We start from the raw sequence: 21,112 nt of genomic DNA on the forward strand, positions 1-21,112 counted from the left end.
TTTTGTCTTCGCTTTGCTTTGTTTGTGTACGTACACAGTCGTACGATTTGTCAAATCTTGGAGAAAGTTGAAAATGTCGAATTCCCATTCCCTGTGACGCAATCCTGCTTCATTATATTACCACTTAAGACGCATCAAATCGGGGTCGGGGTAAAAAATTCAAGTAGCTTTTCCCATAGTGACAAAACGCAGTCAAATAAAATAAAAGCAAAAACATGAAAGAAAAGCTATTGATTTATTTTGCACTAATGTATTTGTTTCTTATATTACGTGATTTTAAATTTTGCTTTATACTATGTATAACAAGCAATGAAGGCGATTCATTTTCAATTTAAAATATGTTTTTCTTTTTTTTTGGATTGTTGAATGGAGATGGCGTAGGTTTTTCAAACTAAAATGTTTAAGCAATTCTTTGCATTGTTTAAATGCGTCAATTAATTCCATCCTCATGGTCCCTCTTTTAAACCCATTTGTTTTAATTCTTCGTTTCATTACGTTTTAACATTTATGTTGCTTTATTTTTACTTCTCAAAGCATATATTAGTTGTTTCAGCTGGTTTTTTCATTTTTTCTAAAACGGATGCGGTTTGTCCTTTTCCATACAACCTAAGACATAATTAACTAAAAGACGTAATTACGCAAAATGATGTCAGGGTTTCTACGCGTTTATTTATTTTATACAATAATTGTCACGAGTCTGAGATGACCTTTAAATTAATTCTAGCTGGTAGTGTTGCCAAATTTTATTTCTATTCCAAACACCTTATGTATTGAACTATGGCGCCAAAAGCTTCCTAATTATATTATTTTATCTTCGCAAGTCGCTTTCTGCTTCCTCTTTTTATTTATTTTTTCGTTCTTAAAATTGTAAAGATATTTTGAAAACCTTTTTATTAGACACAACAAAAATGTTCAAGAAAAGTGAAAATAAATACCGCCTATATATTCAAAAACGTAGTACCATATTGCTGTATGCTCCACAAAATTGCATTGGTGTTAAGCATTTCTAATGCGTTCATATACGCAACAGGAAACAAGTAAAGTAATTATAATATATCTTCGCGCACAATGAAAGGATCTTTACGTGTCTATCGGCTAAAACGAAAATTTTGTTAAATAGAAGAAATTTGTTCTTCATTTTATTTTTATCTTTTTTGTTAAAAAAAAATTCTAAATTCACGTAAAACAGTTTATAACAATTAGGAGAAATTCCGCGTTTTAGTCCTTATAAAATGTTAAGAATACGGTCTAAAACAACTCATCGTAAAAAATGCAGTCAACGATAAGAACACGATCTAAAACAAAAATAATGCAGTTAACTTGTTACGTTTCTCATATAAAATTTTGCTTCCATTATAGGTATGCGTTAAGGCGTTCATATTGAAAACAACAAATGATCAAGTAATTACTTTATATAATTACATATTATTATTACTATTATTATTATTATTATAAACTTAGCCAGAGAATAAATTCTAAGACTAAAGTCTTAAAGCACTAGCATCTAAGGCTTTCGGCTTTATTAAAAACTCTACCGCACTTGAGATTTGAACCCACGACCATTGAGTTGCTAGTCGAGACTCTTGCCTACTCGGCCACTCAGGCGGCTTATAATTAATAATTACATATTACAAGAGGTTGTGTTTAAGAAATTGCAAATGTATATTCTGTTACTTACGGCACGTCGAAGTATAGATCGTAAACGTTAGACGGTTAAATAAACATAAAATTTCAATTACGGCATTTGTCATCAGTCTGGCAACACTTTTGGGTTTATGTTGGTTTCTAAAATCGCTACTGTATTCTTCTTTGTCGAGTACTATATTTCACGTTTCCCAAAGCTGTTCACAAACTTTAGAAAAGAAAGAAAGAGGAGACATGGTCAATTTGCGAAATAAAGATATGTGCGGCGTTGTATTTATAAATGAAAAACATTTTTTAGTGTTTCATTGCACGCACTGTGAAAAAGTTTTTGATGTTTTCGATATGTTACTGCTGCATTTGTCCACTCACTATAGTTTAGTTAATCATGGAAGTTCTGAGGATGACACAAACGAAATGGTAGATGATGGCGAGATGAATTATTCGCCCGAAGAATTTGTGGAGAAAGAGACTTTAGAATTCAACGATTTCGATTGTAATTATGAGAAGGTGTCTATAGAATCAATTCAAGAGGAGGTAAACAATTTTTTTTTGAAGGAGTAATCTATAAAATTATCATTGAATTGCCATTTCAAGGAAATTTTTCTACCAGAGGCCGAATGTGATCCGACCACAGAAAGTGATACCAAATTGAATGAAGCAGTAGAAAGCAACAATGAGGAAAATGAAAAATTATATCCTCGTGCTAAGTACCGTCGCATTTATAGTCAGGCAGTGCGGCGGCATAAGTGCCATTTATGCGGTTTCGCTTTTAAAGATTCTAGCAATCTAGCTAACCATCTACGCCGCCATACAGGGCAGAAGGATTATCCATGCACAGTTTGCCCAAAAAAATTCTTTACGCGTACAGAACTAGAGGCTCACGAACGACGCCACAATGGTGAACGACCATTTTTATGTACACACTGTGGAAAAGGATTTGCTACTTCCGGTTCTTTGCTTGAACACACTAAACGACATACTAATTATAGAGCTTTTAAATGTGATGAGTGCGGTAAAAGTTTTTACAACGGCTGTCAATTGCGCGAACATCAAGCGATGCACAGTGATGAGCGTACAGTTGTTTGCACGAGATGTCCGGCTACTTTTAAGACTAAAAAAAGATTAAGAGCTCATATGAAAATTCATTTGAATTTACGTGAACACAGATGCAACATATGTGGAGCGGCCTTTAATCAATCTCCTGGTTTGGCTTCTCATATGAAGACAAAACATAAAATAGAAAAGAAATCATTAATTTAATAAGAAATACAACTATCAATTCTTAACTTTGGCTTAGCATACTTATATAAAAATTCGACTAATTTAATGTAATAAAGGTATTAAATGTATTAAATAATAAAATTCAAAAATTACTGTTTAAAAAATATGTTTTTCTAAAGATAGATTATTATTTATACCAGAACAACAAAAAGTTGAGCTACAAGAGGTTTCCTTACTAGTCAAGCTAAATAATTAAGTCCAGCCATATCCTAATGTGCACTGGCGATTTTACTCTATTTTTAGCTTGGAATCGCACTCTGCACCAATAAATAAAATCAAATCAACTTGATGGTTTTAGATGAATTTTTTTGCGCAATCGGTTGGATTATCTATATTTAATGAAGAAATCTGTAACGAAATATTGTAGTATATAAATTATAATCTTTTAATAAAAACTTGCCTGATAGACTAAGTGGACTCCTAGTAAGCTAAGTGATCCTTGATTGTCTACAGCTTGTAGACACGTTTTCTTCTTGTTATTAAATCTAAAGTCAATATTTCTATTCACTTACTAAAAATCCGAGATAATATCAATATTCTTCACTAAGCATAACACTCCAGTGGAAGGAATGGGTATTTCTTACATATTTTATGCTATCAATAATGTTGATTGTACCGCTTATACTAATCATAATCAAAATGTATTTTCGCATATTTGTGTACGGACAAGCCCCGCAAACGAGTGTAACGCGTCCTTGTGTGTCGTTAGTGTATTTGGGATTAATGCCGGCATTTTCCCAGATATCTAATGCAAACATCTTTTTTCGATTATGTCAATAGAAATATTTGTTAGATTTTGCTGTATCTTACTATCAATTATTATAAGTTTATTGATACTGCCCTGCATGTTACCATGAAAACCATGAATCATAATTGAATATATGATAGGCCGTGTTTATTATAATATGTTAATTCGTGACAGTTTGCTATATGCCTTATAAACTAAGAAAAAAATAAATATGAATATGCTATCAGCTGATATACTGCTTATAATTTATTATTAACCGGTCGAGAGCAACGAGCGAAAAATGTTTTATTTCCTTAATTGCAATAGGTATCGGACTCAAAATATTCAGTTCACAGTGACATATCGTGAACATATTAAAGGCCGCTTGGAAAAAGCGATGTCGTAAATCACCTTATTGTCCTTTATTTCCCCAAATAAATACAACGCTTTCGTTTATCAATTGTCGGCTCAGACATTATGGTTGACGGCAGGCCGATGTTCAATCACACGATATACAATGATCATCTATTCAAAATGAACATAGTAAAACAACCCTTTATGCATATGTGGAGTCTCACAATCTCCTGATCATATCCTATTTAATTCTCAGAATGTTACCACTTCTATTCGCCATTCCACATTTCGAAAATTGATTATATGGGCTCTTCGTGACACAGCATTCTTGATATTTTACGTTCTCGCAATTTAACAGCTAACGTCGCAGTCTTCTCTTTACTTAAATCATGTCATCAAGACATATAAGTGTTTACAGTCAATTCATGACCCTGCTCTCTTTCACATTTTTTGGCTTTCACACCCATCAATTCCCTCACATAATTTTTTATATTCATGTACCACATTACACATTACGCATCGGAATTTACTTCTCGCTCTACTGTTCTGTGCTACGAGGCGGATAAGTAATACGCACAATTTAATAAAAACTTAACGTGGCGGACGTATAATACACAACATTAAAAAAAAAAATCTAATCAAATAATCACTAAAATAAATAAATAATAATATTATATATCAAATCTAACTTCAAATTTACTTAGGCCCAAACAAAGAACTCTGTGTTCACATTGGGCCTTTTTTACACATCTCAGCGAATTTTCAGTTGTTAATTTGGTGAATAACAGAAGAAGAAGGAGAAAAAAATTGTCCGGAATGGATAATAAAGATCTTTGCGGTGTAATATTTATAGATGATAAACAGTTGTTATCATTCCAGTGTTCGATTTGTAAACGAACTTTTGAAACACCTAATCTCTTATTAGATCATTTATCCGAACATTATACAGAAATCAAAATGAAAAAAAAATATCAGTTAGACGATGAATATGATGATGGCAAATTTTATTCGGTAACCAACGACGATAACGACATTTCCGTGGAAGTGGACCCATTAGTAGATAAACTACCCTTAGGATTGAATGAAAATCTTGAAGATTTTATAAAGATAGAGGTAAGGTTACTTCCCTTCAGTATTGATACGAGTTACTATGGTTTTTTATAATTTTGTCTAGATTGCCGATGACTACGCTAATGATATTCCCTATTCAAAGAATAACGAGAGCGAAAATAGGCTTACGGAAGTTGGCGAAGAATTATTAGAGAAATCATTCTCAACGTTTATTACAGATTCCGAGGATACAATAATATTGAAGGTATTTCTGAACGAAATGAAAAATATTCTTATAAGTAAAGCGTGTGCTTTGAAAGGAATTGTCAGTTACCGTGCAAACGAATGAAATTTCAAGCAGGTCGGAGAACGTAAGTGACGACCAGCCATCTCAGCCTAAATTTCGTTGCAGTCGACCTCGTAAAAATTTTGATCAGCCGCGTTTACATAAATGTGAGTTGTGCGGTTTCGCTTTTAAGGATAAACGCTTGCTGCAAGGCCATGTTATTCGACATAGTGGTAAAAAAGACTATGCGTGCCCAAAATGTTCAAAGAAATTTTATACCCGCATGGAATTAAAACTGCATGATAGACGTCATACTGGTGAACGTTCATACTTATGCATGCTATGTGGCAGATCTTTTGTTACTTCAACCGAATATCAGGGCCATATTCGCCGACACGAAAATAACCGCCCGTATAAGTGCAATCAATGTGATAAAAGCTTTTTCGATGGCTATCAAATGCGTAAACATCAAATAACGCATACCAATGAACGTACGGTACCGTGCCCTCAATGTCCGTCATTGTTCAAGTGCAAAAAAACACTAAGAGCACATTTAAAAATTCATCTCAATAAACGCGAGCATATCTGTAAATTTTGCGATGCTGCTTTTAATCAAAAACCGGGATTAATATCTCACATGAAGAGCAAACACAAAACGATACAAAACAAGTATTAGAACTATTATTATATTAGGTTATATAAGTGGAAATGCTTAGCAATATAAGCGGCCAGACACTATCTAATAAAACAATACTATATCGGAAGACTCATGCTTTTACTTTGCCATTTGGATATTTACCCCGTGCACGCATACACACCTGCAACAGCTAGACAATTGTTAATATATAAGATGCCTTTTTCAATATTGACCCCCAAGGGGACCAAGGGGCATTGCAAGAAAATCTAAAGCCAGAATCAATGACCTAATTTGAATAATCAGTAACGCTCTGGTCTACTTCTACATCAATGTTAGTCCCCGATATATTTATATCATATTTATATATTCAACGTGCAGCCAGAAAAATAAAATATTGCAAGAATTCTTGAATGCAAATCGAGAGATCTCCCAGAGATAAAATCCTTTAATTCGTTTTTGAAGCATAACTAATCCAAATGCTTGACAGTTACTTAAAAGCGTTGTCAAATGTAACAAACGTGTTTGATAAAAGAAAGATGAAAAACACTGCTCCAAACATAATCAAAGGCAAATACTATTGCCTCCATTTACATCTTTCACTTATTTAAAAGCAATCATTCAGTCAGTCAGTAGAATTTCTTTATTTTTGTTTTGTTCTTACAAGATTATTCAGTTGTCTTTAATAAGCGTCAAACTAGGCAGCATTTTTTTTTATATGTACGTGTATGCTCATGGTATTGATTTTCGTTTATTAAAAGAAAACTTTTTGTGGCGGATAATATAAATTAAATTGAGAAGAAAAGTATGGCCGATTCATCGACTTCTGTAAATGTTAATGATAAAATGACTAATCTGCTTAAGGAAGCAGAAAATTTAAAAAATAAGCTCGAAGAAGAGCGGCAAAAATTAAACGATATTAGTTTATCGAGTGTAGCGGACCGTTTGGAGCAAATAGCTTTCGTTAATATCAAACCACGCAAGATACTTAAAGGTCATCAGGCCAAGGTGCTATGCACTGACTGGAGCCCCGATAAACGTCACATTATCTCTTCGTCACAGGATGGTCGTTTGATTATCTGGGATGCGTTTACAACGAATAAAGAACATGCTGTAACCATGCCTACCACTTGGATAATGGCTTGTGCTTATGCGCCTTCTGGAAATTATGTGGCTTGTGGTGGCTTGGATAATAAGGTCACTGTCTATCCCATAACATCCGACGAAGATATGGCTGCCAAAAAACGGACCGTGGGCACACATACAAGCTATATGTCATGCTGTACTTATCCAAATTCCGATCAACAAATATTAACCGGAAGTGGTGATTCGACTTGCGCTTTATGGGATGTTGAATCTGGGCAATTATTGCAAAGCTTCCACGGTCATTCGGGTGATGTAATGGCTATCGATTTGGCTCCAAACGAGACGGGTAATACGTTTGTATCTGGTAGTTGTGATCGAATGGCATTTATTTGGGACATGCGTTCTGGACAAGTCGTACAATCGTTTGAAGGCCATCAGTCGGATGTTAATAGCGTTAAGTTTCATCCATGTGGTGATGCCATTGCTACTGGATCTGATGACAGTAGTTGTCGTTTGTTTGATATGCGAGCAGATCGTGAAGTGGCAGTTTTTGCTAAAGAAAGTATCATTTTTGGTGTCAACTCCGTTGATTTCTCAGTAAGCGGTCGCTTATTATTCGCGGGTTATAATGACTATACCGTTAACTTATGGGATACCCTAAAATCGGAGCGCATTTGCTTATTATACGGTCATGAGAATAAAGTGTCTTGTGTACAAGTATCACCCGATGGTACAGCCCTGTCTACGGGCAGTTGGGATTATACAATACGTGTTTGGGCTTAAGTTTAACAAGTAAGAAAGTTTATATTTGCTATGGGTCGTATCGCTAATATCCATGTCTCTAAAAGATAACATATAAAAGCGAGTGCAAATTTTTTTGTTACTTGTGAAATATTTGATGGTCTTGATAAATATTTTTAACAAGCCTTAGATCAATATCTATCGTAGATTATAAGTTTTCGCTTATTATGCGTGGACAGCTTTAATTATTCAATATAAAAGCATCCTAGAAAGTTGTCCTATCATTCGATGCTGGGTATAAAAAATGAAACTAGACATTTTAACAACTGTTGTCGCTCCAATATTATTTAAAAATTTAAGTAGTTATGTGTAAATGTCTATAATTGTTGTTCAAAAATAAAATACTCCAAGAGTTTGTTGGAAAAACAAAAAACATTTTAGAAATTAACAAGTGTTGGATAATCATCTTTAGCATGGCATCCATTTAATATTTCTTGTTTATGTTTTCGCATGTGAGCAGAGAGACCAGCAGCTTGAGCATATGCAGCATTACATATCTTACAAACAAACTTTTTGATGCCTAAATGTAAATGCTTGTGATGGTATAAAGCCTTAGGACGGTTAAATGCCTTCCCACACACATTACATATATGATTGCGTTCCTTAGAATGTGTGGCCATATGTTCATTTAAAAGAGATTTGGAACCGAAGCGTCGATCACATTGATTGCAGGCAAACGGTTTCTCGCCTCTATGACCCCGTATGTGCACAACCAAAGATCCTTCTTTGTAGCAACTGTACCCGCACTCCTCGCATACAAATGGCTTAGTGGTATGATATTTAAAGTGATGCTTCAATTTTAATTCACTAGCAAATGCTTTACCACAGTTCTCATAAGTGCATAGAAAATTCTTCACATCACTATGCAAGGGCATGTGGCGTTTTAAACCTTTTGCTGTTGTAAATACTTTACTACATTTGGCGCAAGTATAACCGGTGTGGGTGTTATTATGGGCTTTCAGGTAACGTTCCTCGGCAAAGGCTTTTAAGCACAGCGTGCACTTATAGGGTCTGTCACGCAAATGCTTGAGTTTCGTATGAACTTTTAGACGATTTTCGGAGGAAAATGATTTATCACATAATTCACATTTACATTCTTTAGGTTTAGGATTCTGTTAGATATAAAAAAATTATTATTACATACAATAGATACCTATATTAAAGAAAATACAGGACCGTTTCTATAATTCTTCGCGGTTTCTCATCTTCGTTTTGTTCCTTATCATTAGACTTTACATCACACGGTTCGCACGATGCGCGCTCGGTCACTTCATCGAAATTATTAAATTCTTGTAAGACCTCTTCACTACTGCAATGCTTGTCTGCAAACCCGCTGAAAGGCTTCTCATCAAGCGACAAATCTTGTTTAATAATATAATTTGGAGGATCGAAATCATCATCTTCAATTTCAGTATCGTTTTCGATAGTGTTTAACTCTTCCTTATAATTGCAATTTTCCTGTATTTCTTGTAAATGTATACGCTCCAAATGGTCTGTAAACTCATCAAAGTGGAATATTTTGAGTTTGCATAGCTTACAAATTATGCTAAATGTAGCAATGTTATGGCATATAACTTCTCCACATGATTTATTAAAGTCTGTATTATAACTAATAGGTAAAAAGCAATTTCTTAACATTTTTTTCCTTTAGTTTTTTAAAGTGTTTTGCTTTATAAGGCAAAGCCATAAAATGTAACCAATTGCGATCAGTGCAACCAAATTTGTTTATCAGATTAATAAATTAATAAAGAAAATGTAAGAGTCGCCCATCTTTTAAAATATATGAATTTACATGAAAATGAATCGGGAAGTTACACTTTTCATTCATGATTACCCAACTACGAATAAACGTCGATATGGTAAGCAAGTAAGTGAACAAAATTCACTTTTCATGAGGCTTTGCGGAAATTGGCGAATCATATATTAACTTTTTTCTTTTGTTTTACATAATATCATATTTCGAGTTAGATTTTCTCAGAAATTAAAAAACAAGCAATAAAGATGGTCCAATAATGACTGACAATAGTTTTAGAATGTGTATTATATGGGAAAGCAATTTCTAAGGTATGGACCAATTTGTGATTGTAAATATTATAGTTTTTATAAATAATACATAAGAGTTTTTTAAATTCTGTTTTTCACTAATCAATTTCAAAAAGTTAGTTTATTTTTTTAATGTTGCATTTGTTATTTTTCCTGCTTTAATCACAACCTAAGTAGGTAAATATATCCCTCAAAGCTGAGGGATATATTTAATTTACAAATTTTTTATAAAGCATTTTAATTTGTAAATATGAACATGTATATGTATGTATCTATTTACATATGTATTTATATATATGTTTACATATATGTTTATACATTTGAAGAAGAATTATGGAATCCACAAGAGATATCCTCGCTGTATTTTATTTACTCTTAAAGGTAGATAAGATTATTAGTCTAATGGCTTTAATAAAGTCAGTTGTTTTATTGATATCATTTATAAAATGTCCATAGACTTGGACACTTCGAAAACAAGTCTTCGAATATTGCAAACGTTTTGGGATTCACAAACAATATGTTTAATTTTTCGTCCGCAATTGTATAGTAGTTTCCTTAAAGATCCAGCGGTTTGTTGCAGTTGTGTGACCCAGGCGGATTCTTACAAATATTTTGAGCTTGATTTTTACAGCGTTGACAGGGTATACATTTTTTTTGGCCAATTTCTCTCTAATTATTTTTTTAAACACACTTTTGAAGGTGAACCTTTTGCATTGTGCATTAAAAGTGCAGAAACAGCGGATTTGCTAGGTTTGCTCGCTAATTTCCCAAGAAACTATTATAGCTCGATGTCCAAAAAATTGTTATTTTGTCTCTATAGCTGGTAATGGTTTTTTTTTATTGGGTATCTCAGCAGACCCATAAAGAATTTTGACTCCAATTGAAGCTTTCTCATCGAAAAAACTCTTTCTTTTTTAAAATCAAATTGTTAATATCTGTGATATTTTGGAATAATATCAATTTTATTTGATTTCACTTTGTGGTATACAAGTTTAATTCTCAATTTAATTATTAATCGATATTTATAAAGGCAAAGTGACGACGCTGGCACACGTATGATCAGAAGTAAAGAAGAACAAGACGAGACATTAACCAAGGGCTGCCACCACCTTCGTCTTTATAGAGTTACCTTCCTGCAATACATTACAATATGAAAGGAATTCTAATGTAGCGCTTTTATTGTAGAGATAAACTCCTCTTCTTGAACAGTTGCACCGGAATTGAAACTATTGAAACTGGGCCAAATTGGTCGAAGGGCACACATCATAGCACCACGTAAACTGAGAAGACCTCTGCTTTTCAAAAGGGATACAAAATTGGTTTTTTGATCATCACGCCTAGACTACAGCAGATAAATCTACAAAAATTTGAACCCATATTCTATAGGCAATGCTGTGGTGCCTTTATAAAAAAGCAAAAAACTGACCACGCCTACTCAATACTACAGTATATCAAAATTTAATTACTGTTTAATACCTGTATAACGCGCTGAAACAAACTTCAAAAATCCCATAGAGTATATGCATTCTTGTCCAATTTTAAATTTGGAGTGCACCTAAACAAGCCCATCTGTTCGTTTGTCCATGTGTATGTTCACCCAACTTTGTAGCACCTGTGATAAACATTCTGCCGTTCGCAAAAATGAAGACAAATGAAGTCCGCAAATTTGGAAATGAATTTGAAAGTGATCTAAACTTTTCAAAGGACACGACTGTAACGCCTATGCGCCTATCCGCCTATGCGATAGGAACTTTTATTTTGAAAATAGAAAAAATGAAACTCGCCCACTCCATATTATAGAGTATGATGACTGTCTTCTTTACGGTAACAGTGATGGGTAGAAAAGATTCGGTCACGACATAATTTGTAATTTTCTTACTTGCTTTTATTTGAATTTTGAACAGCATCTTTGAAACAACATTTTCCAGGAAATACAGGGTGGCCTCTTTTCAGTCGAAAGTTGTACTTTTTTCATTCAGACACTTGCTAATCACACAGAAATTTATACAACATTTTTTTTTTTTTGTATCAAATATATACCAGTTACACTGGATGGCGCAGAGCTCATTGACGTGATGATGTCTTCATAGGAAAGGTACGTTGTCACCCTTTAATACTCTTGTCAAAACGATTTTCTTATTTTTGATACTCAAATATATGCCTACCATCCTCCCTTGCCTTTCATTCAAAATAACAAATTATGAAAGGCCTTACTTTTACACTCTAACAGTGGTGCTGCGATCGGCTAACAAAGAAAACTAACGCTTCGTGTAATGAAATAAACGATATATTTCCCGTATAATACAAATATAAATGCATGTATATATATATATATACATATAATATATGTTTACATATATATGTACGATATATTTCCTGTATAATACAAATATAAATGCATGTATATATATCTATATATATCTATATATATCTATATAAGCATATATGTCTATATATCTCTATATACATATATATATATATATCTATATATACATCTAAATATGAATATGCATATATGTATTCATTCATAAGAGCAAAAAATAAATTTGTAATAAAATGTGATTATTAAAAATAATAAAAGTCTTGTCTCAAACACTAAGTATCTCCAGTTTGATCGTTGTTGTTTAATTTTTGACTTTTCGACTCTTCAATTACACCCGGAGAAAAAGCTTTATCAAGCGAGCCCGTCTCTTCGATATCTACAGCTATTTCGTCATCATTTAACGCATAGAGTATAGTGCTGTCGTTCATTTTTTCCTGGGCAAATTTCCTTGATCTATTTATTAGATCGAACCAGCCATTTTCAATGGGCCTATCAAAGGTGCGTTCATACCATTCGGGCAGATGGTCGGCATCGAATCCGTTAGGATGACAACTAACTTTAGTGTGCAGTATGTGCACTAAATGCAATTCCAAATAATTAAAGGCACCATCTGACTCCTTCATTAAAGGTGAACTTAATGTACTAATTCTAGTTAAGGGTGTGGAATAGTTTGATCTCGCTTTTATTTTATTTTCATTAGTATTAGCTTGCGCTTTCTCAGCTGCTTTATCTAATTTCATTTTATCATTTAATAATTGTTGACGCTGGGCGTGCTTAGTCGATGGAATTTTCTCATTGCTTTTATAATTCAATACCATATCGGATATACTAATTTTCGGGACTAATGGTTTTTTTGTTGGTAAAATTTTAGTCTTTACTTTCGAACGCACCGCTTTCAATTCATTTTCCATTGGATTTTTATCAATTACCTTATTCGGTTTCTTATCATTCAATTTCAAATCATCAAATTTTTTTACCATCAGCATACCTTCCTTATCCAGTTCTTTATTTTTCAATTCATCGGATTTAACTATTTTCAATGAAGTTGCCGACTTTGCTTTGACAGACTTCAATAATTTTCGTTTTGGCTTTTTTATATCAATAAATATTTTTCCATTTCTCTCTTTCAAAGAAAATTGCTTAGATGCTTCCAATAGGTCCTGTTCGCTTTTATATCCCAATTTTTCGTATGCAACTTGTTTACCTTTTATTAAACGATAATCTCTTAGAATTTGTTCTAACGTGGACGGGCCTCTCTTCGTTTCGATAAGATGATGAATCGCTTTAACAATTTCTCCAAACGCTTTTTCATTGGCCATTTCCTGATTCATATTTATCGTACTTATCTTATCTTTACTTATTTATATATATACATGTATACACACACACACATATATATATATATATATATATATACATATATATACACATGTATATATATATATATTTTTTTTTTCTTGATTTTTTAAATTTACTTTTCTATTTTTTTTTAAAACTACAAATAATGCTGCAATATATATATATTAATATATATATATTTTTTTTTTGTTTTTATCGAAAATAACGGACGTCTTTTTATAAAATATATATCTAGTCAGAGAAGTTCGATTAATCAAATGTAACGTTCACATCGAAATGATTACAATTATCGATATTTTTTCAGGTTGCGTAAGGAATTTTATTTAATAAACTAAATCCATTTCTCTCATCGTTTCGTGATGGGTATGTTAACTTTGTCGAAATGTTTGCACAACACCAAGACGGTGGCTTCAGAGACCCCACAAAGTATATAAAATCTTGGCTAGTTTCAAATTTGGAATGCTTCTACACATGCCCGTCTCTCCGTCTGTCCGCCTACTCAAATGTATAGCATCTGTGGTAAATATTCTCCCACACTTTCAAACAAATTCGGAAATGACCTGAACTTTTCAAAGCACCCACCTATGCAACAAAAACGTTTATTTCGAAAATAGAAAAAATCAGGCCACTGTTTATTATAGAGCATGAAAATGTAATTCTTTTCTTCTAAATTTTACTTCTGTTAATTGTTTTGAAGAAATTTCCTGCCAAAGTCCATTAAACACATATGGAGGCTTATGGTGCTTGTGAATTGACAGTTTTGGTTTGAACGGTTTCAAAGTCGCGATTTTGATGTCGACGATAAAGAGAACGGCCTTGGGGACCAAAAATAGTTCGAAAACAATGACTTGCAAGACTTACTGGACAAAAAACTTTCGAACAGCTGAGCAGTTAATGACTCAACTGTCTCTAGACGTGTCTAGATGCGATGGGAAAGATCCAAGGGAATGGAAAATGGCAACCACATGAATTGACTGAAAATGCCATTCCCGTTTGCCATCGTTTCAACAACGCAGTTTCATTGCTTGCCAGTAAAAACGAAAGTGCGCGACCACTACAACAATCCCAAGTGCAAAAAGCTATGGATTAGTTCCAGAGTGCCATCCACATTCGACATCACAGTGGAATAATCATAGCAATAAAGTCTTGCTGTGCATATGATGGCATCAGCAAAGTATATGGTAATACGAGCTGATAAAACTGAATGAAACTATTAACGTAGATGTGCACCGACGTCGGTTGAACAAATTGAACGACGTATTACTGCAAAAAGGACCAAAAATTGCGATTAGTAGGCGCAAAGTCGTCGTCCTGCATGACAACGCTCGGACACACGTTACTGGGGCTATCAAGGATACACTGTTGCAGCTCGAATGGGAAAAATCTGCCACATCAGGCAATGCGCCTTTTGATTTGCCTCTTGTTCAGATCGATGCACCATGACTTGGGTGAAGAAGTGCGAAAATGAGTTAATGATTGGATCGGTGCCAAACCAATATCGTTTTTTCGATGCCGTATGCACATGTTGAACACAGAAAGATGAGGAAAATGTTCTAGCAAATGATGGAAAACATATTGATTACTGTATATATTGTATGAAATAAAGAAATCCCTTGATCAAAATACAAGCAAGCACCTAGTAGATGAATCTATTTATTTGTAATTTACAACACAAATCGATATAATAAATATTGTTCTCAATCGATCAAATAACTGTACGCCTACATATTTACGAAAATACTGTGCCAATATAATATATTTATCAATTTGAGGAGACGTGAAGAGATGTCGAGACGTTAGTTAAAGCAAAAAAATATCATAAATGAAATTTGCATTTCATTTCTCAATAATGGTTATAATTGATGTGCTACGTTGTATTTGTTCTTTGTGGCTGCGTTTATGCTGCGATAAACCGGATGATTGCTTAAACGAAGCATTGCATAGATGACAAACGTGTTTGCCTTGTTTCGTATGCAACGATTTGTGGTGTAATAAAGTTTTCTTCTGCTTAAAGCTCATATTGCATTCATCGCATAAATATTGCCTATGCATGGTATGCGTGTCCTTATGCGTTGTCAATTGATACCTTGAGGCGAACGATAGACCACATATTTCGCAGCAATATGGTTTCTCGCCGGTATGTTGCCGTCTATGCACAATGAAATTGCAATTCATTTTTGTCCGATAACCGCAATATTCGCATATATAGCTTTCCGATATGATGTGATAGCGTCTCTTATGATCGCTGAGACGTTTAGGATTTTTAAATTGTTTTTGACATTGTTTAAAAGGACATCGATAATCTGCCTTAATATCATTTTGATGATCCATTAGATGATAATGTAAATTGTATTTAGTTGTAAAGGATTTATTACATTCCACGCACACATACGCGCTGCTGTTCCTGTTATCCTGTATTCGATTTAATAATAATGAGAATAATAATAATAATAATAACAAACGAAATTACAACAACAACAACAACAACAAAATACTTGTAAGAATTTTTATGTTATTATATACCATTTAACCCGAGACAAGCGATATATATATATATATATATATATATATAAATATATATATATGCATATGGGTACTAAAGAGTTTATTAGCGTTTTACTTAGGCGATTCTAAATTTAATTGCTGCATTTGAATAGTTTGAACTTTTATTTAGACTAAATTAACAAAATCAATTATATGTAAAAGCTAATTATAAACAAACAATAAAGCAAAAGCAACATTGAGACAAGTGCACCAATGATGATGATGATGATGATCATTATCATTAAGACCGTTTAACAACACATGGTATGCGATTTTTCAATTGTCTTTCAAAAATTGCAAACGTATGCTTTCGGACATTTCGCTTTTTAAGTTAATTAATTGTTGCTAAACTAATTTTGAAGATTTAATCAAATGCACTGTTTATGTAAATAAATAAAAAAAACTCATACTCACTATAGGGCAAATATTTTCTACAGTATCAGTCGATCAATTGTCACCACTTCTCTTAGCAAGTCTTTACACGATCATCATTATATCCCATTTCTAAGCTAACAAGTTTAAGTTAAACCCTATATTATATCATTTATGATAATTTTGGGAAAATGCAATTCAAGCATATTTGTATGCTCCTAAGTAACGATTCTACCTAAATACCCTACAGTATTTTGCCTAATCAAATCTTCATTTATCTTCGTCGCAAGATATCAAAAATTTTAATAATTCTTTACAATGTGAAAGTTTGCATTGCATGGCCTTACCTTATATTATAGGGCAAAGGATCAAGATCAAGAAACCGATCATGTCAAACAAACTTACCAGTCACTAAGTTTAGAACGTATTAGATCACTATGTTGAACAATTGCCCTAAAAAAAAAAAAAAAAAAGAGTAAATTTTTTGGTCATACGAAAGCTTTCATTATACTCTACACCACTTGTGGCACAGATGTATGTAGGTATGTAACACGCAGAAAGGCTTAAGACAGCCCCATCTTTTATTGTACCGATCGATTCAGAATCATAATATGAATTGATCTAAGCCTGTCTGTTTATCTGTCTGCCGCTTGCCTATCCATGTAAATTTGTATATCAAGCTACAGGTCGCAATTTTTCAGATATTTTGATGAAATTTGGTATAGTGACGTGTTTTCGGCAAAGGACGAAGGCTGTTCAAAATGTTTTGGATCGCTCCTTCTTCGACCATTCCCAACATGGTTCTAAATTGGTAAACGAAAACATTGGACAGGCTGGAACAAATTTTGAATCCATTTACTAAAGTTCATATGACAGATAACTATTAAAATGAACGACAAAACTTGCTGAAATTGAAAAACTCGCTGTTAAGGTATTATCGCACTGCATCTCAAAAATCAAATTCTGTATTTTTTAAAATTAAAAAACATATATCATAGCATTTTATCGCAACAGTAATATCGTATCGATGTTTTTATTTTCATTTTCATGCAATTGCAAAACGTTTAACGCTTTTAATGTACAAAAAGAACTTGAGAAAATTATAAGAGAATTCAATTTAACTAAGAAATCTCTCAAATAGGTTATTATTACCCGATGATAAAGGTATTTCCGATTCGAGTGGCATCACCTTTATCATGTCTTCTTCGCGATGTTTTCGCATATGACCGGCCAATCCTGCTGCTTGTTTATATGCGCTACCGCATATTCTACATTTGAATTTCTTTGTATCCAAATGTAAAAAACTATGATGGTACAAAGCCTTTTGGCGGGCAAAACGCGCATTGCAAACTTTACAAACATGCGTTCGACTGCTAGCATGAGAGGCCATATGTTCACCTAACGACGAGCTCGATATAAAACGTTTATTACATATTTTGCAAGCATACGGTCTTTCTCCTGTATGGGTGCGCTGATGAACGCGCAACGTTTCCCTTTCGCGACAACTATATCCACAAATATCGCAAATAAAATTTTTCGGTTTAGTGTGTATTTTCTGATGAGCCCATAAGCGACGCTTCGTATGAAATGCTTTACCGCAATTCTCAAAATCACATTTGAAGTTACGCTCAGTTTGATGTATATCTTGATGTCTTTTCAGGTAATACTGCTCCGTAAAACCTTTATTGCAACCCTCAAATGGGCAAACAAACTGTTTCGCCTCCTTATGTATTAGTTCGTGACGTTTACACTGATGGCGTAATTTGAATCTTTTGTCACACATTGAGCATTTAAAGCCGTCGTGCACGTCAATGCAATGGCGATCGTATAACTTTTGATTTTCGAATAGTTCATTACATTCGCCGCATGGCGTTTCGATATCCAATTCTTTTGGCTTTTTATTGCTTGTTTTATGAAATCTAGCAATATGCGCTTTTAGAGAACCAACACTGCTTAAGTTTCTATCGCAGTTTTCGCATTGATAACTCTTCTTATTGTTGGTCTTATTTTCTGACTGAGTATACAAAATTACGTTTTAACTATTGTATTTTTAGATTATTGCGCCTTCTTACCTCAGGTTCATAGTTCTCATCTGAATCCTGACTTTCATCGCCTTCCGATATAATAATATTTGCATATTTATTGTATCTTTTAAATGTGTCTTTTGTGACCATTAATTCTTCTAATGTTTCCAGATTTTCAGACGTTTTAACATCACCACGTTCTTCAACGAGTATGTCTTCTTGCTCCCTGTCATTCTTCTTTTCATTTACGAACGTTTTGTGAATCCTTGCTATGTGTATTTTCAATAGACCAGGATTAACGAAAGTCTTATTACAATGCTCGCATTGATGGCATTTCAACATCTCTGTTGCATTTGTTTCCTAAAAATGTATACAATACATTTGGGTGAGAGCTGAGTTTTATTTTATTACGTTTTAATGTACCTTACTATCTCTGCCCAGACTGCCCAGGCTATGACGTGCTTTTTTATTGTTCCTTTCTTTTGTTTTTTCCCTATTTCTCTTTAGAACCGTTAGGACCTCTTCAACATCTTCTTTGCTACTTTCTGCACTACTGCTCCTATTCAAAATATCTGGCATATCCTCCCAGGACATTTCATCAACTGAAATTTCTTGCTCGTGGCAGCTGTTCTCATCTTTAACATTCAATTCCAAAAACTGCGCATAATCTATTTTTGAAGCTTCCAACTTTAACAAATCCCCATCGAAGTGCACATTCTCAATATGCATTATAAAATCGGAAAAATTAAAAGATTTCATGTCGCAGAGTGTGCAATATATTGTAAAATCCCTGGAACTGTGGCAGAAAATTTCACCACATTTCGCTTTAGGGGCTTCGTTAAATTTTATTGTTGGTAAAGTCTTCAACATAGCTTTACTGGCTGCAATTCAATAAAAGGAAAAATTTTTTTTATTTTCTTTTGCCAGTCAACAAAAACAATTGACAATGAAAAAATTGACAGTTTGCAGTGTGGCCACGTTCGGTAATTTTTTACCGAAAGAATACAATGTTAATATAAGACGTAAGGGATAGACAATTTGCTAGCTTTTATTTCCGTAACAAGCATATTTCTTTTTTTTTTTTTTGTAAATATTCATTTTTTTATTCATTTTATCATTTAACTTGTAATCTTCAGTAATGCCATCCAAGAAGGTTTCGAAATTGTTATCCATTCAACAACGAACGGTCAACAATCAACTTCTTCTAAGTGATCAGTTTAAGATTCTTGTAGACTGTGTCCTTTTGACAACTAATATCATTCTCTTGGTTAATACGTAACTTGTTACCAATTTTTCCTTCTTCACAATGCAATAGACAATAGATAATCCGTTATTATCGTATTCTACAATTCCGCATCGAATGTTTTTCTGTGTTGAGCGGCGGATTCAGCTACTGGGGCCTTTTAACCAGAAACTTATATTTTATTTATATATGGTTTTTCTTCATATTCAATTTTAGCACCAAATTCAGGAGCGTGGGGTCAGGTACGCTATTCCGAGTGTAAAAGGGAAGAAATACCTATAAATATAGATGCAATAATCGGTGAGGTGGCAAAAGCCATCTTCAAAATTATTTCTGAATATTTATGCATGTCAAAAGATCGTTTTCCATTCTGACAAAAAGTTGTCATGCTGCGCAATGAGCTCTTGAAGTGGCTTGGCAAAGTTAGGAGCAATTCTAGATCGTATTGGGGTAACAGTTTTCTTCTAGTATAAGGAATAGTTCTAGATCTGCTAAGATAATGAGTGATTCTAGATTTTTTCAGATTATTAGCCTGTATCCAGTGCTTCAGAAAGTAATGAGAAAGCCGATGGTAGGAAGGCTTCTACGTGGGCTTTGTCTAAGTTCTACTGCGAGCCACTGACGATACCTGATTACATTTGAAAAATATATCAATGCATTTGTAGACAGGCTTTGACTATACGAACTAAAACAGTGTACCATCTAAACGGATGGAGCTGCCAGGCAATCAAACTCTGAGCAAATTATTTCTTGTAGAGTTGCGCATGTACACTTGGTTTAGACGATATTGACCGCAGGAATGTTGGAACAGGTTGCTCACAGGCATCATTCCTTGGTCCATACTTTTGAAACTTTATGATAGATTATGCAATTATATGGCATCCGCATGTGTTCTGCTTACCTCTCCTATCCGTCTGCCTATTTGTGTCTCGGGTCTCAAGTGTGACAATTTTATCTGGACCCATGGCAATCTTGTTTTGGTTCTTTCAATATTTCCTGCAATACTGGAAGACGGTAAATCAGCGCTATAGAGATGCTTGTGACTCAATTAGTGTCTGATCAGATTCTAAATGGATCGTATTAGGATTTAGTCGAGCCTAGTGTTTTAAATATATGGTCGCCTTAAGCAGGGTTTCTGAGTTTCATGGTGGCTATGATTGACAGAAATCAAAGACAGATTCATTACTGATCATACGCCAAGTGTTACGGAGACGTGCTTACTTCTGACAATCGGTAGTTAATCACCCTTCTGCCACGGCGCACTAGTTGAAATTAGCCCTTTTCGATAGAAATCCATATTAAATCTTTACAGGCAGTTGTGTTTTGAAATCACCGTTCTAT

General features: G+C 33.8%; 6 protein-coding genes across 6 annotated transcripts; 3 read left to right on the plus strand and 3 right to left on the minus strand.

Annotated features, from left to right (window-relative positions):
* The first annotated feature begins 1,601 nt into the window (after window positions 1–1,601).
* LOC119640179 (zinc finger protein 271-like) lies at window positions 1,602–3,263 on the plus strand. The gene is made up of 2 exons (XM_038038030.1): window positions 1,602–2,178; window positions 2,239–3,263. Exons 1-2 carry the CDS (start codon window positions 1,879–1,881, stop codon window positions 2,902–2,904), a joined length of 966 nt encoding a protein of 321 aa, XP_037893958.1. The 5' UTR covers window positions 1,602–1,878; the 3' UTR covers window positions 2,905–3,263.
* Window positions 3,264–4,795: 1,532 nt separating this feature from the next.
* LOC119641822 (zinc finger protein 616-like) lies at window positions 4,796–6,052 on the plus strand. The gene is made up of 3 exons (XM_038040689.1): window positions 4,796–5,119; window positions 5,181–5,321; window positions 5,377–6,052. Exons 1-3 carry the CDS (start codon window positions 4,823–4,825, stop codon window positions 6,016–6,018), a joined length of 1,080 nt encoding a protein of 359 aa, XP_037896617.1. The 5' UTR covers window positions 4,796–4,822; the 3' UTR covers window positions 6,019–6,052.
* Window positions 6,053–6,649: 597 nt separating this feature from the next.
* Window positions 6,650–15,195, plus strand: LOC119643941 (guanine nucleotide-binding protein subunit beta-5). The gene is made up of 2 exons (XM_038043453.1): window positions 6,650–7,854; window positions 14,286–15,195. Exon 1 carries the CDS (start codon window positions 6,784–6,786, stop codon window positions 7,843–7,845), a length of 1,062 nt encoding a protein of 353 aa, XP_037899381.1. The 5' UTR covers window positions 6,650–6,783; the 3' UTR covers window positions 7,846–7,854; window positions 14,286–15,195.
* LOC119643933 (zinc finger protein OZF) lies at window positions 7,856–9,599 on the minus strand. Its single transcript, XM_038043443.1, has 2 exons — window positions 9,040–9,599; window positions 7,856–8,975 (listed from the first exon to the last, which is right to left on the minus strand). The coding sequence occupies exons 1-2, from the start codon at window positions 9,499–9,501 to the stop codon at window positions 8,241–8,243; spliced, it is 1,197 nt and encodes a 398-aa protein (XP_037899371.1). The 5' UTR covers window positions 9,502–9,599; the 3' UTR covers window positions 7,856–8,240.
* A 118-nt stretch (window positions 15,196–15,313) lies between the features above and the next one.
* On the minus strand, window positions 15,314–16,202 carry LOC119635310 (zinc finger protein 771). Its single transcript, XM_038030083.1, has 2 exons — window positions 16,112–16,202; window positions 15,314–16,000 (listed from the first exon to the last, which is right to left on the minus strand). The coding sequence occupies exons 1-2, from the start codon at window positions 16,112–16,114 to the stop codon at window positions 15,425–15,427; spliced, it is 579 nt and encodes a 192-aa protein (XP_037886011.1). The 5' UTR covers window positions 16,115–16,202; the 3' UTR covers window positions 15,314–15,424.
* A 1,364-nt stretch (window positions 16,203–17,566) lies between these two features.
* On the minus strand, window positions 17,567–20,746 carry LOC119635305 (zinc finger protein 91-like). Its single transcript, XM_038030068.1, has 4 exons — window positions 20,673–20,746; window positions 18,952–19,409; window positions 18,577–18,888; window positions 17,567–18,518 (listed from the first exon to the last, which is right to left on the minus strand). Exons 1-4 carry the CDS (start codon window positions 20,734–20,736, stop codon window positions 17,622–17,624), a joined length of 1,731 nt encoding a protein of 576 aa, XP_037885996.1. The 5' UTR covers window positions 20,737–20,746; the 3' UTR covers window positions 17,567–17,621.
* Window positions 20,747–21,112: the final 366 nt, after the last annotated feature.

Source organism: Glossina fuscipes, unplaced genomic scaffold (assembly GCF_014805625.2).
Source record: "Glossina fuscipes isolate IAEA_lab_2018 unplaced genomic scaffold, Yale_Gfus_2 0, whole genome shotgun sequence".
Classification (NCBI taxonomy): Eukaryota; Metazoa; Arthropoda; class Insecta; order Diptera; family Glossinidae; genus Glossina; species Glossina fuscipes.